We start from the raw sequence: 13,444 nt of genomic DNA on the forward strand, positions 1-13,444 counted from the left end.
AAACCCAGACGCTTGGCCAATTGTGCGCTGCCATATGGGACTCCCAATCACAGCCAGATGTGATACAGCCTGGATAACAGTAAGCACATAAAACAATTAGCCTACAATAGAAATGCTAGTTAAGTTGCATTTTTCTTAGACCACAAGGAAATTCCCTACAACAACTTGTGAATATGCTTTGAAAATATTCCAAAACTAGGCATAAAGTAAACATTTGATTTAATTTAGCATAAAAAGCACAATACTACACTACCACGTCATAGTCATCTTCGAATCTCAATTATTATTATTTTTGCCAACAGACAGTAAGTGATACAGCATATGCAAATATTTCATACAGTTGAAAATAAGCACTTTATAAAATATATATATCTACATCGTAACATAATGAACTTGGTGTTTCCCAAAACGGCCCTGTGGTTTGTCCTTTTTTCCCCCACAATACAAAAAGGTATTATCCCCCCCACTTGGGAGAGTGATAGATAAGAGAACACAGTAGTCTCTAGAAAGTTCCATGGATGTGTACAGTTGAACGTGAGTGCGGACAGAAGTGACAAAAAAGACAAAGATATTACTGACAACTTGCAGAGATATGCTTTCTTTTGACAGATCTTCAGAAAGTGGTCATCTTGGACCTTGTACCATTGACATACACTTATTTGTCCTACTGGTTGTTTCAATCTAAAACTGCAGAGGCGGAGTGCCAAAAACAGCAGTCATCCAAATGTAGTTCTCTCTAAAGAACCAAGTAATGTTGTCTTCAGTGAGGCAACCAGTTACGCCACAATATAATGCCTTGAAAGCCCACAATGTTTTTCCTGTAGTTGGATGTCGTTGCCACTGGACACTGATCTAATTTCAGATTTGCACTTTACCCCAAATGGGTTGGTTTAGGATTTGAGGGATGGTATGCTGATCCTAGATTTGTGAAGACAACATCTACCTGGAGTGTTTTGTTCCCTCCCCAACTACCTCATGACCAGCAGATGCTGTTCTACATCCTCCCACTCCATCGCAAAGCAGATTTTCACAACCTGGACTTCATAAGAGTACAGTTGTTCAACAACAACAACATTACAAACAGAGTTAACAGACTATGTCAAATGTCAAAAATGAATATACAATCTGGCCCCATGTCTGCAATGAAATGAAAGGACTAAAAGGCCTACAGAGAAAGTTGAGAAAGTTGCTTTTGAACTTCTGGGACAATGTGGGGCACATGGGTAGTAGGGCTAAAGGAAGCACCGTCCAGGTTTGAGGGAGGGGTGTTGTAGGTGGTTTGATGTCAAGGGGGGGGGGGGGGTCTACTCTTGGGCCTCCTTGCCCGTCATCTTGTAGATCTCGGTGGGTCCGTCCACGTGGGTGATGGTGGTGGTCAGCTGGATGTCCTCGCCACTGGCTCCTGTGTCTCCTGCACAGAGACCAACACACGTCAGTATAGTAAACACAGACAGCAGTACATCTGGGTCATCTGCTTTGTGCTCATTAGGCACCAAATGGAACAAAACAAAACTGAAACAGGGAGGAGCCAGCTGCAGCCTTTCGGGGGCCCTAAGCAAAATTTGGTTGGGCGGGTCCCTTACCTCACAACATTTTAGTGTCCCCCATCTTGACATTGGTGAAAAATTGGTCGTTTTAAAGCGAATTCCCTGCTATTGTACACATTTTGCCATGGGGTGGAGATACATTTTTGCAGTTTTAAAACAAATTCCCTGCAATTCTACATATTTTGTCATGACTTATGCCATCTTAATATCTGAGTGAGAAGTACTTTTAATTTTAAATTTAATTTTACCTTTATTTAACTAGGCAAGTCAGTTAAGAACAAATTCTTATTTTCAATGACGGCCTAGGAACAGTGGGTTAACTGCCTGTTCAGGAGCAGAACGACAGATGTGTACCTTGTCAGCTCGGGGACTTGAACTTGCAACCTTCCGGTTACTAGCCCAACGCTCTAACCACTAGGCTACCCTGCCGCCCCAAGTACTAACAAAATCCATTGGGGCCCCTGGAGGTCAGGGTCCCCGGTCGGTATTTGGCCATGAATACTAGAAGTTTAGATAGCTGGCAATCTAAAAATTGTTAGCTGACATAGCTAATTGAGTGACTGACAGAGAACAAAACTGCTAAGGCACAACCAAATTTCAAAATTGCACCTGATGGACTCTACTATTCTTACTCTCAATACTAGGTTGAGAACATGACTGAGTTCCCAACAAAAAATATAAACAGGGCCTTCAGAAAGTATTCACACCCCTAGACTTTTTCCACATTTTGTTATAACAGTCGGAATTTAAAATGGATTCAATTGAGATGTTTTGTTACTGGTCTACACAATACCCCATGTCGTCAAAGTGGAATTATGTATGTATTTGAAATGTAAAAAAAATACATTAAAAATCAATAGCTGAAATGTCTTGAGTCAATAAGTACAGTGGGGCAAAAAAGTATTTAGTCAGCCACCAATTGTGCAAGTTCCCCCACTTAAAAATATGAGAGAGGCCTGTAATTTTCATCATAGGTACGTACACTTCAACTATGACAGACAAAATGAGAACAAAAAATCCAGAAAATCACATTGTAGGATTTTTTATGAATTTATTTGCAAATTATGGTGGAAAATAAGTATTTGGTCACCTACAAACAAGCAAGATTTCTGGCTCTCACAGACCTGTAACTTCTTCTTTAAGAGGCTCCTCTGTCCTCCACTCGTTACCTGTATTAATGGCACCTGTTTGAGCTTGTTATCGGTATAAAAGACCTGTCTACAACCTCAAACAGTCACATTCCAAACTCCACTATGGCCAAGACCAAAGAGCTGTCAAAGGACACCAGAAACAGAATTGTAGACCTGCACCAGGCTGGGAAGACTGAATCTGCAAAAGGTAAGCAGCTTGGTTTGGAGAAATCAACTGTGGGAGCAATTATTAGGAAATGGAAGACATACAAGACCACTAATAATCTCCCTCGATCTGGGGCTCCACGCAAGATCTCACCCCGTGGGGTCAAAATGATCACAAGAACGGTGAGCTAAAATCCCGGAACCACACGGGGGGACCTAGTGAATGACCTGCAGAGAGCTGGGACCAAAGTAACAAAGCCTACCATCAGTAACACACTACGCCGCCAGGGACTCAAATCCTGCAGTGCCAGACGTGTCCCCCTGCTTAAGCCAGTACATGTCCAGGCCCATCTGAAGTTTGCTAGAGAGCATTTGGATGATCCAGAAGAAGATTGGGAGAATGTCATATGGTCAGATGAAAGTAAATAGAACTTTTTGGTAAAAACTCAACTCGTCGTGTTTGGAGGACAAAGAATGCTGAGTTGCATCCAAAGAACACCATACCTACTGTGAAGCATGGGGGTGGAAACATCATGCTTTGGGGCTGTTTTTCTGCAAAGTGACCAGGACGACTGATCCGTGTAAAGGAAAGAAAGAATGGGGCCATGTATCGTGAGATTTTGAGTGAAAACCTCCTTCCATCAGCAAGGGCATTGAAGATTAAACGTGGCTGGGTCTTTCAGCATGACAATGATCCCAAACACACCACCCGGGCAACGAAGGAGTGGCTTCGTAAGAAGCATTTCAAGGTCCTGGAGTGGCCTAGCCAGTCTCCAGATCTCAACCCCATAGAAAATCTTTGGAGGGAGTTGAAAGTCCGTGTTGCCCAGCAACAGCCCCAAAACATCACTGCTCTAGAGGAGATCTGCATGGAGGAATGGGCCAAAATACCAGCAACAGTGTGTGAAAACCTTGTGAAGACTTACAGAAAACGTTTGACCTCTGTCATTGCCAACAAAGGGTATATAACAAAGTATTGAGAAACTTTTTTTATTGACCAAATAATTATTTTCCACCATAATTTGCAAATAAATTCATAAAAAATCCTACAATGTGATTTTCTGGATTGTTATTCTCATTTTGTCTGTCATAGAGTTGAAGTGTACGTACCTATGATGAAAATTACAGGCCTCTCATCTTTTTAAGTGGGATAACTTGCACAATTGGTTACTGACTAAATACCCCACTGTATTTAATCCCTTTGTTATGGCAAGTCTAAATAAGTTCAGGCGTAAAAATGTGCTTGACAAGTCACATAATAAGTTGCATTGACTCACTCCGTGTGCAATAATAGTGTTTAACATTATTTTTAAATGACTATCTCATCTCTGTACCCCACACTTACAATTATCTGTAAGGTTCCTCAGTTGAGCAGTGAATTTCAAACACAGATTCAACCACAAAGACCAGGGAGGTTTTCGATGCCTCGCAAAGAATGGCACCTATTGGTAGATGGGTATAAATTCAAAAAGCAGACATTTAATATCCCTTTGAGCATGGTGACATTATTAATTACACTTGATGGTGTATCAATACACCCATTCACTACAAATATACAGTCGTCCTTCCTAACTCAGTTGCCGGAGAGGAAGGAAACCGCTCAGGGATTTCATCATGAGGCCAATAGTGACTTTAAAACAGTGTTTAATGGCTGTGATAGTTTTCTCCTGAGGATGGGTCAACAACATTGTAGTTACTCAACAATACTAACCTAATTGACAAGAGTGAAAATAAGGAAGCCGGTACAGAATAATACTTTTTCCAAAACATGCATCCTGTTTGCAACAAGGAACTAAAGTAATACTGCAAAAAATATGGCAAAGCAATTAACTTATTGTGCTGAATACAACGTGTTATGTTTGGGGGAAATCCAATACACCACAATATGGAGCACCACTCTCCAAATTTTCAAGCACAGTCGTGGCTGCATCATGTTATGGGTATACTTCTAATCGTTAACAACTTGGGAGTTTCTCAGGATAAAAAAAATTATGGAATGGAGCTAAACCCTTTAACTGCCTATTTATTGCCTTACCTCCCTAATCTTCTACATTTGCACACACTGTACATAGTCAATTACACAATAGAAAAAGCTGTTTATTTATGTGTAACTCTGTTGTTGTTTTTGGTCGCACTGCTTTGCTATATCTTGGCCAGGTCGCAGTTGTAAATGACAACAAGTTCTCAACTAGCTGACCTGGTTAAATAAAGGTGAAATAAAATTTAAAAAATAAGCTCAGGCAAAATCCTAGAGGAAAACATGGTTGCCTGCTTCCCACCAGACATTGGGGAGATGAATTCACCTTTCAGCAGGATAATAACCTAAAACACAAGGCCAAATCTACACTGGAGTTGCTTACCAAGACAGTGAATGTTCCTGAGTGGCCTAGTTACAGTTGACTTTAATCTCCTTGAAAATCTATGGCAAGACTTGAACATGGTTGTCTAGCAATGATCAACAACCAACTTGACAGACCTTGAAGAACTTAGAAAATAATAAATGGGCAAATATTATACAATCCTGGTGTGCAAAGCTCTTAGAGACTTACCCAGAAAGAATCACAGATGTAACTGCTCCTAAATGTGATTCTAACATATTGGCTCAAAGGGTGTGAATATTTATGTAAATTAGATCTTCCTGTATTTCATTTTTTATACATTTTCACAAATGTCTAACATGTTGTTTTCACTGTCATTATGGGGTATTGTGTGTAGACGGGTGAGAGAGAAAAAAATTGACTTTTTGAAATCAGACTAACAACAAAATGTGGAATAAGTCAAGGGGTATGAATACTTTCTGAAGGCACCGTATCATATTTTTTGGAACCGGCCCTGGGAAGCGGCTACCTGAACCTGAAGTCAATAAGAAAACCATTGCTGTTGAAAAGCATTTTAAATAGTCCAAAACTGACATTTTTTGTCTGAATCCACCGCAATGTGTTAACTTTTCAAGACGGCTTTCATTTAACTTTTTTCTCCTGAACATCTTTTGTAGATCCAATTTTCGTCATTTCATTCCTTCTGATTCAAGTAAGGCAGTATACTTTATTACTATGTCTGTTGAAACTGCAAAAAGGGAAATCTAAGCCTAAATATCTGACATTGAGTGGTGTTTTTTTAAATGTTTTGCTTACCAAGATAAATTATCTAAAGTCATTGGTCAACTTATTTTCAGATAAATTTAAATAGAATTTTGAAATGTATGATAACATATCAACATAAAAACGTAAGATATTTTTCAAGATATTTGACCTTAACAAGAGACACTGTTGTGTGTTATTATTTTTCTGTACAGTAAAGTATATCAAGACTATTATGATACACTTCAAAATTTGACTTCCTTTTTGACCTACTGACACGGTTGACCATTAGAGGCAGCTGTTAGTTGGACTCACCGCTGGACTGCTCGTCTCCGTAGCGTTTGTGTGAGGGAGCGTACAGGAACATGATGGCGAACACGTAGAGGTTCCACATGCCGTAGATTCCCGTGAAGAAGGCACTGTTCACCTGCACCGTGTAGTCTCCCCAGTGCCAGTGGCCCTCATTCACCTAGACAATATGGGTTGTGTTCAATAGGTACGAAATGGAAGCAAAAACACTACAAAACCATGTCCAATAAGAAACACTTGTTTTCATTTTTCCAGTGAAAAACATTTAGCTACGGAGTGCCCTAATGAACATGCTTAAATACCTAATCCTCTCCAGAGGATTCTGGGATACCCCTGCAGTCAAACGCACAGACATGACTCACCTGACTGATGATGAAGAAGATGACAGTCATTGCAGCGCAGGTCAGAGTGACCAACATGAGGAACTTGAACCGGAAGATAAGGCCCTGAGAGAGGAAAATTACAGTTACTATTACTATCCATGAAGATGATCCCCTGAGAGAGGAAGAAACTGGCTCTCATGAGGACCGCCACAGAAAAGGAACGCAGAGGTACCTCTGCTGCAGAGGATAAGTTCATTAGTTACCCGCCTCAGAAATTGCAGCCTAAATATATGCTTCAGGTTCAAAAGTAACAGACTTTTCAACATCAACTGTTTCCTCAGGAGACTGCGTGAAATCAGGCCTTCATAGTCAAATTGCTGCAAAGAAACCACAACAAAAGGACACCAATAAGAAGAAGAGACTTTCTTGGGCCAAGAAACACGAGCAAACCGGTGGAAATCTGTCCTTTGGTCTGAGGAGTCCAAATTTTAGATTTTTGGTTCCAACCACCGTGTCTTTGTGAGACCCAGAGTAGGTGAACAGATTATCTCTGCATGTGTGGTTCCCACCGTGAAGCATGGAGGAGGAGGTGTGGCGATGCTTTGCTGGTGACACTGTCAGTGATTTATTTCAAATTCAAGGCATACTTAACCAGCATGGCTACCACAGCATTCTGCAGCGATACACCATCCCATCTGGCTTGTGCTTAGTGGGACTATCATTTGTTTTTCAACAGGACAATGACCCAAAACACCTCCAGGCTGTATAAGGGCTATTTGTCCAAGGAGGATAGCTGCATCAGATGACCTGACCTCCACAATCACCCGACCTCAACCCAATTGAGATCGTTTGGGATGTGTTGGACCACAGACTGAAGGAAAAGCAGCCAACAACTACTCTGCATGTGGGAACTCCTTCAAGACTGTTGGACAAGCATACTACATGATTCCATGTGTTACTTCATAGTTTTGATGTCTTCACTATTATTCTATAATGTAGAAAATAGTAAAAAATAAAGAAAAACAATTGAATGAGTAGGTGTGTCCAAACTTTTGACTGGTACTGTATGATAACACAATTTTAGGTGCACAAATGTATACTCAAATACACACACACAGACCTCATAGTGCAGGCGTCTGGCCTTGGACATGGCGGGCAGGGAGGACCTCTTCCCACTGATGTTGCGGAACACTTGGAACACCATGAAGCACAGGAAGAGGAAGTAGAGACAAGCACAGATCCCCGCCACAATGATGAACGCCATCTGTTATCAACCTCAGTCAAGGAGGGAACTAGCATGGTGATGCTAAAAAAGCATAGCTTAATAAAGTCACAATATTACTCAACAAACTGAAACGGGCTAGACTCCCAACAGTTACGGAGAAATAGGACCAACCGTAACTGAAGCACCATTTAGGAACCGCTGCCCTTACTTTACATATGAACCCCCAGTCTTAGCTCAACGTACTTTTAGAAACCCATGGCAAGCTTACTTCTAGGAACACTAAATATAAAACATGGAAACCTCTTTGGCTGAAAGATTCTAAAAGCCAGTGAATATGCCATGGTCTACTTCTAGGAACACTAAATATAAAACATGGAAACCTCTTTGGCTGAAAGGTTCTAAAAGCCAGTGAATATGCCATGGTCTACTTCTAGGAACACTAAATATAAAACATGGAAACCTCTTTGGCTGAAAGGTTCTAAAAGCCAGTGAATATGCCATGGTCTACTTCTAGGCTTGATAGAGATTGCTGTCTTTTCACAGGCCTTTTTTTCTCCCACTAGACAGGAGAGTGAGCAAGAAAGAGAAGGAGAGAGAGAGAAAGAGGGAATGCTAGAGGGAGAAAGCAAGAGTGAAGGAGAGCGAGAGATGAACCAAGAGACTCTTGCTGCCACTAGATTTTGATAAGGGGGGGGGGGTTATACTGATGAATCGTGCATCACCTAAGCCTGTGGGTTCCCCACTGCAGCTCTCCTCGACACCCACAGAGACAGAGACACAGAGACACAGAGACACAGAGACACAGAGAGACAGAGAGACAGAGAGACAGAGAGACAGAGAGACAGAGAGACAGAGAGACAGAGAGACAGAGAGACAGAGAGACAGAGAAGACCCAGAAGAGAGATGGCCCAAGGCAGGAGTAGGCACTGCCAGCAACACTGAATTATTCCTCACTGCAGCACAGAACAGTGGAGAGGACCTCAGGGACAGCCTGTGACTGATGGAGGAGAAGTGCTCTGATTAATGTTAGTATGTCTCTGGCAAATATTGATATACAATCTGGCCCTGTTGCAATGAAATGAGAGAGATCAGAGAAAAACTAATAGTAGGAAACATTGGGAGATGAAATTGGAATATACAGTACAATAACATGGACACATTATTTTCAGACTTACAAGACTTCATCCCTAGTTTAATCATATTAATCTAAAGAATACAGCCAACTCGGTCCCCACGTCGGAAGCCCAAATACTGTAGAAAGGGTTCTTCAATTGGACTCCCCTGGCGGGAAAAAAAATATTTCAGAAATGGTCCCTGCGGTGGTGGTAACTTCTAAACAAGTTTTATTTTGACAGTGTGATGAAGGAAGTGTGTGTGTGTGTGTGTGTTTCAGCCTCACCTCTCACACATGTCGAAGATAAACAGGCAGAAGGAGCCGAAGACAATGGGTCCCACCTGCTTCCAGTAGATTGAGAAATGGTTCCTCTCCATCTGGTCCTGAGGGTAATGATAAAAGGTGGGACAAAGAACAGAAATACAAGAGAGGAGGGATGGAATAATAAGAGAGTTAGAAAACAGCAGTATCCTGGTCTAAACTAAACCCTGCATCTACAACACCTTCAGAAAGGATTCACACCCCTGGACTTTTCCCACATTTTGTTGTGTTACAGCCTGAATTTAAAATTAATTCATTTTAGATTGTTACTGGCCTACACACACACACACACACACACACACACACACACACACACACACCCCCATAATGTCAAAGTGGAATTATGGTTTTAGATTTTTTTTTTTACAAATTAATAAAAAATGTAAAGCCGAAATGACTTGAGTCAATAAGTATTCAACACCTTTGTTATGGCTTAACAAGTCACATAATAAGTGTGCAATAATAGCGTTGAACATGATTTTTGAATAACTACCTCATCTCTGTACCCACACACAAATATCTAAGGTCCCTCAGTTGAGCAGTGAAATTCAGGCAAAGCAAATGTAGACATTGAATATCCCTTTGAGCATAGTGAAGTTATTAATTACACTTTCGATGGTTTATCAATACACCTAGTCACTACAAAGATCAACCTCCTTCCTAACTCAGTTGCCGGAGAGGAAGGAACCTGTTCAGGGATTCCACCATGACGCCAATGGTGACTTTACAGTTACATAGTTGAATGGCTGTGACTGGAGAAAACAGAGGCTGGATCAACAACATAGTAGTTACTCCACAATACTAACCTGATTGACAGTTAAAAGAAGGAAGCCTGCAAAAAAATGTAAATATTCCAAAACATGCATCCTGTTTGCAACAAGGCACTAAAGTAATACTGTAAAAACATGTGTCACAGCAATTCACTATATGTCCCTGAATACAAAGTGTTAATGTTGGCGCAAATCCAGTACAACACATTACGGAGTACCACTTCCAATATTTCAAGCATAGTGGTGGCTGACTCATGTTGTCGGTGCTTGTAATCTTTCAGAACTGGGGAATTTGCCGGGATAAAAAGAAATGGAATGAAGCTAAGCACAGGCAAAATCCTGAAGGAAAACCTGGTTCAGTCTGCTTTCTAACAGACACTGGGAGATGAATTCACCTTTCAGCAGAACAATAACCTAAAACAAGGACAAATCTACACTGGAGTTACTTACCAAGAAGACAGTGGATGTTCTTAAGTGGCCGAGATACAGTTTTGACTTTAATCTACATGAAAATCTATGGCAAGACCTGAAAATAGTCTAGCGATGATCAACAACCAACTTGACAGAGCTTGAAGAATTTTGATAATAAAAACGGGCAAATGTTGCAAAGTCCAGATGTGCAAAGCTCTTAGACTTACCCAGAATGACTCACAGCTGTAATCACTCTGAGAGACTTACCCAGAATGACTCACAGCTGTAATCACTGCCAACGGTGCTTCTACAAAGTATTGACTCAAGGGTGTGAATACTTATGTAAATTGTAAATGAGATCTGTATTTTATTTTCAATAAATTCAGGCTGTAACAACATTTTGAATAAGGGGTATGAATACTTTGTGAAGACACTGTATGTATGTATGCAAATGAAACAAATCTACAATGGCCATACAGCTAACCATTCTAATTTGGTGTATACCACAAAGGGCACAATGCCATGACAGACCTTTCCTTCTATAACCTTTATTTAACATAGCAGATAGCAAGACATTAAGCAGCATAAAAAGGTTTTAGGACGATGGATACTAATTCAAACCGCTCGCCCACACGGGGCCATGCACATGGTCTGCAGTTGTGAGGCCGGTTGGACGTAATGCCAAATTCTCTAAAAACTAAATTGGAGGCGGCTTTCTGATGTAAAAAGGGCTTTATAAATCAGTTTAATTGATTAATTATGGTAGAGAAATATTCAATTCTCTGGCAACAGCTCTGGTGGACATTCCTCCAGTCAGTATGCCAATTGCACCCCGTGGCATTGTCTTTAGTGACAAAACTACACATTTTAGAGTGGACTTTTATTGCCCCCAGCACAAGGCACACCTGTGTAATGATCATGCAGTTTAATCAACTTCTTGATATGCCACACCTGTCAGGTGAATGGATTGTCTTAAAGTAGAAAGGCTCACTAACAGTGATGTCAACAAATTTCTGCACAACATTTGTGAGAAATAAGCTTTTTGTGCATGTGGAACATTTCTGGGATCTTTTATTTCAGATCATGAAACCAGCACTTTACTTTATATTTTTGTTCAGTGTATTTGACCCTGATGGTCATCTATGACCATTTGAACATCTTGAAGAACGATCTGGTCTTAATGGCCATGTACTCTTATACTGTAATCTCTACCAGCACAGCCAGAAGAGGACTGGCCACCTCTCAGAGCCTGGTCCTCTCTAGATTTCTTCCTAGGGAGTTTTTCCTAGATACCGTGCATGCATCTAGATCAGCATTGCTTGTTGTTTGGGGTTTTAGGCTGGGTTTCTGTATAAGCACTTTGTGACATCTGCTAATGAAAAAACGGGTTTAATAAATACATTTGATTTCATTTGAAAGGCAATGTTACCACTTTCACGTAGACTGCATTCACGGTAAACGCTACACATGTCAGCTCAATTGGAAATTACCTTTTAAATGTCAACCACACTACAACGGGGAGCTTCCGTGCTAAAGATTTGGGTCAATGGATACCAAGTCACTGGCTCAATGGATACCAAGTCACTGGCTCAATGGATACCAAGTCACTGGCTCAATGGATACCAAGTCACTGGCTCAATGGATACCAAGTCACTGGCTCAATGGATACCAAGTCACTGGCTCAATGGATACCAAGTCACTGGCTCAATGGATACCAAGTCACTGGCTCAATGGATACCAAGTCGGTGAGAAGGTGAAGAGACAGACCATGAGGTGCTCTCCACAGAAGATGATCCAGAAGGAGAGCAGCATGGCGTAGAAGATGCCCTGCCGGATGTCCCCGAACAGCAGCATCCAGGTCCAGTTGAAGCCCACAGAGAACCACTCCACCGGGATGTTGATGAAGGTCATGCACAAGCCCAGGGCAAAGATCACCCTGGAGGACACACCATCAACTGGATCATTATCAAAATCATTATCATCACCACCATCATCATGATCAACATGATCATCAACATAAATAGAAATAGAAATCAATAGCATACTGCATTAACATAATGCTCACAATCAATATAAATCATCATAGACATTACTTTCTTATAATTCAGGAGAATTGTTAAATGGTTGAGTTCAGATCATTTAACATGTTCTTTCAACTCAACATAGCCACTAAAAATTGGACGGAAATGTAACGGAAGAACTCATAACATGGGGTCAGACATAGTCCACCTCCACAGTCCACCAGGGAGACTCCCCAGCCACCGGGGAGACTCCACAGTCCACCGGGGAGACTCCATAGTCCACCGGGGAGACTCCATAGTCCACCTCCCCAGCCACCGGGGAGACTCCACAGTCCACCGGGGAGACTCCACAGTCCACAGTCCACCGGGGAGACTCCACAGTCCACCGGGGAGACTCCACAGTCCACCGGGGAGACTCCATAGTCCACCTCCCCAGCCACCGGGGAGACTCCACAGTCCACCGGGGAGACTCCATAGTCCACCTCCCCAGCCACCGGGGAGACTCCACAGTCCACCGGGGAGACTCCATAGTCCACCGGAGAGACTCCATAGTCCACCTCCCCAGCCACCGGGGAGACTCCACAGTCCACCGGGGAGACTCCACAGTCCACCGGGGAGACTCCACAGTCCACCGGGGAGACTCCACAGTCCACCGGGGAGACTCCATAGTCCACCGGGGAGACTCCATAGTCCACCTCCACAGTCCACCGGGGAGACTCCACAGTCCACCGGGGAGACTCCACAGTCCACCGGGGAGACTCCACAGTCCACCGGGGAGACTCCACAGTCCACCGGGGAGACTCCACAGTCCACCTCCCCAGCCACCGGGGAGACTCCACAGTCCACCGGGGAGACTCCATAGTCCACCTCCCCAGCCACCGGGGAGACTCCACAGTCCACCGGGGAGACTCCACAGTCCACCTCCCCAGCCACCGGGGAGACTCCACAGTCCACCGGGGAGACTCCATAGTCCACCGGAGAGACTCCATAGTCCACCGGAGAGACTCCATAGTCCACCTCCCCAGCCA

At 42.5% G+C, this 13,444-nt stretch overlaps 1 protein-coding gene across 2 annotated transcripts in view; it reads right to left on the bottom strand.

Moving 5' to 3' along the window:
• Positions 1-202: 202 nt before the first annotated feature.
• The window catches only part of LOC115103271 (protein wntless homolog), a 31,070-nt gene continuing 17,828 nt past the window's right edge, over positions 203-13,444 (bottom strand). Inside the window, exons 6-13 of one of the 2 annotated variants that reach the window (XM_065005887.1) lie at positions 12,163-12,331; positions 9,179-9,276; positions 8,997-9,060; positions 7,675-7,818; positions 6,594-6,677; positions 6,238-6,391; positions 4,188-4,284; positions 1,323-1,411 (exon numbers count right to left, since the gene is read on the bottom strand). In XM_065005887.1, coding sequence (XP_064861959.1) covers positions 4,190-4,284; positions 6,238-6,391; positions 6,594-6,677; positions 7,675-7,818; positions 8,997-9,060; positions 9,179-9,276; positions 12,163-12,331 — 808 coding nt within the window. In that variant the 3' untranslated portion in view covers positions 1,323-1,411; positions 4,188-4,189. Of the gene's footprint in view, positions 1,412-4,187; positions 4,285-6,237; positions 6,392-6,593; positions 6,678-7,674; positions 7,819-8,996; positions 9,061-9,178; positions 9,277-12,162; positions 12,332-13,444 lie in introns of both variants that reach the window. The other variant, XM_029624110.2, reaches the window with a different exon arrangement.

This window comes from Oncorhynchus nerka, linkage group LG20 (assembly GCF_034236695.1).
Source record: "Oncorhynchus nerka isolate Pitt River linkage group LG20, Oner_Uvic_2.0, whole genome shotgun sequence".
NCBI classification, from domain to species: Eukaryota; Metazoa; Chordata; class Actinopteri; order Salmoniformes; family Salmonidae; genus Oncorhynchus; species Oncorhynchus nerka.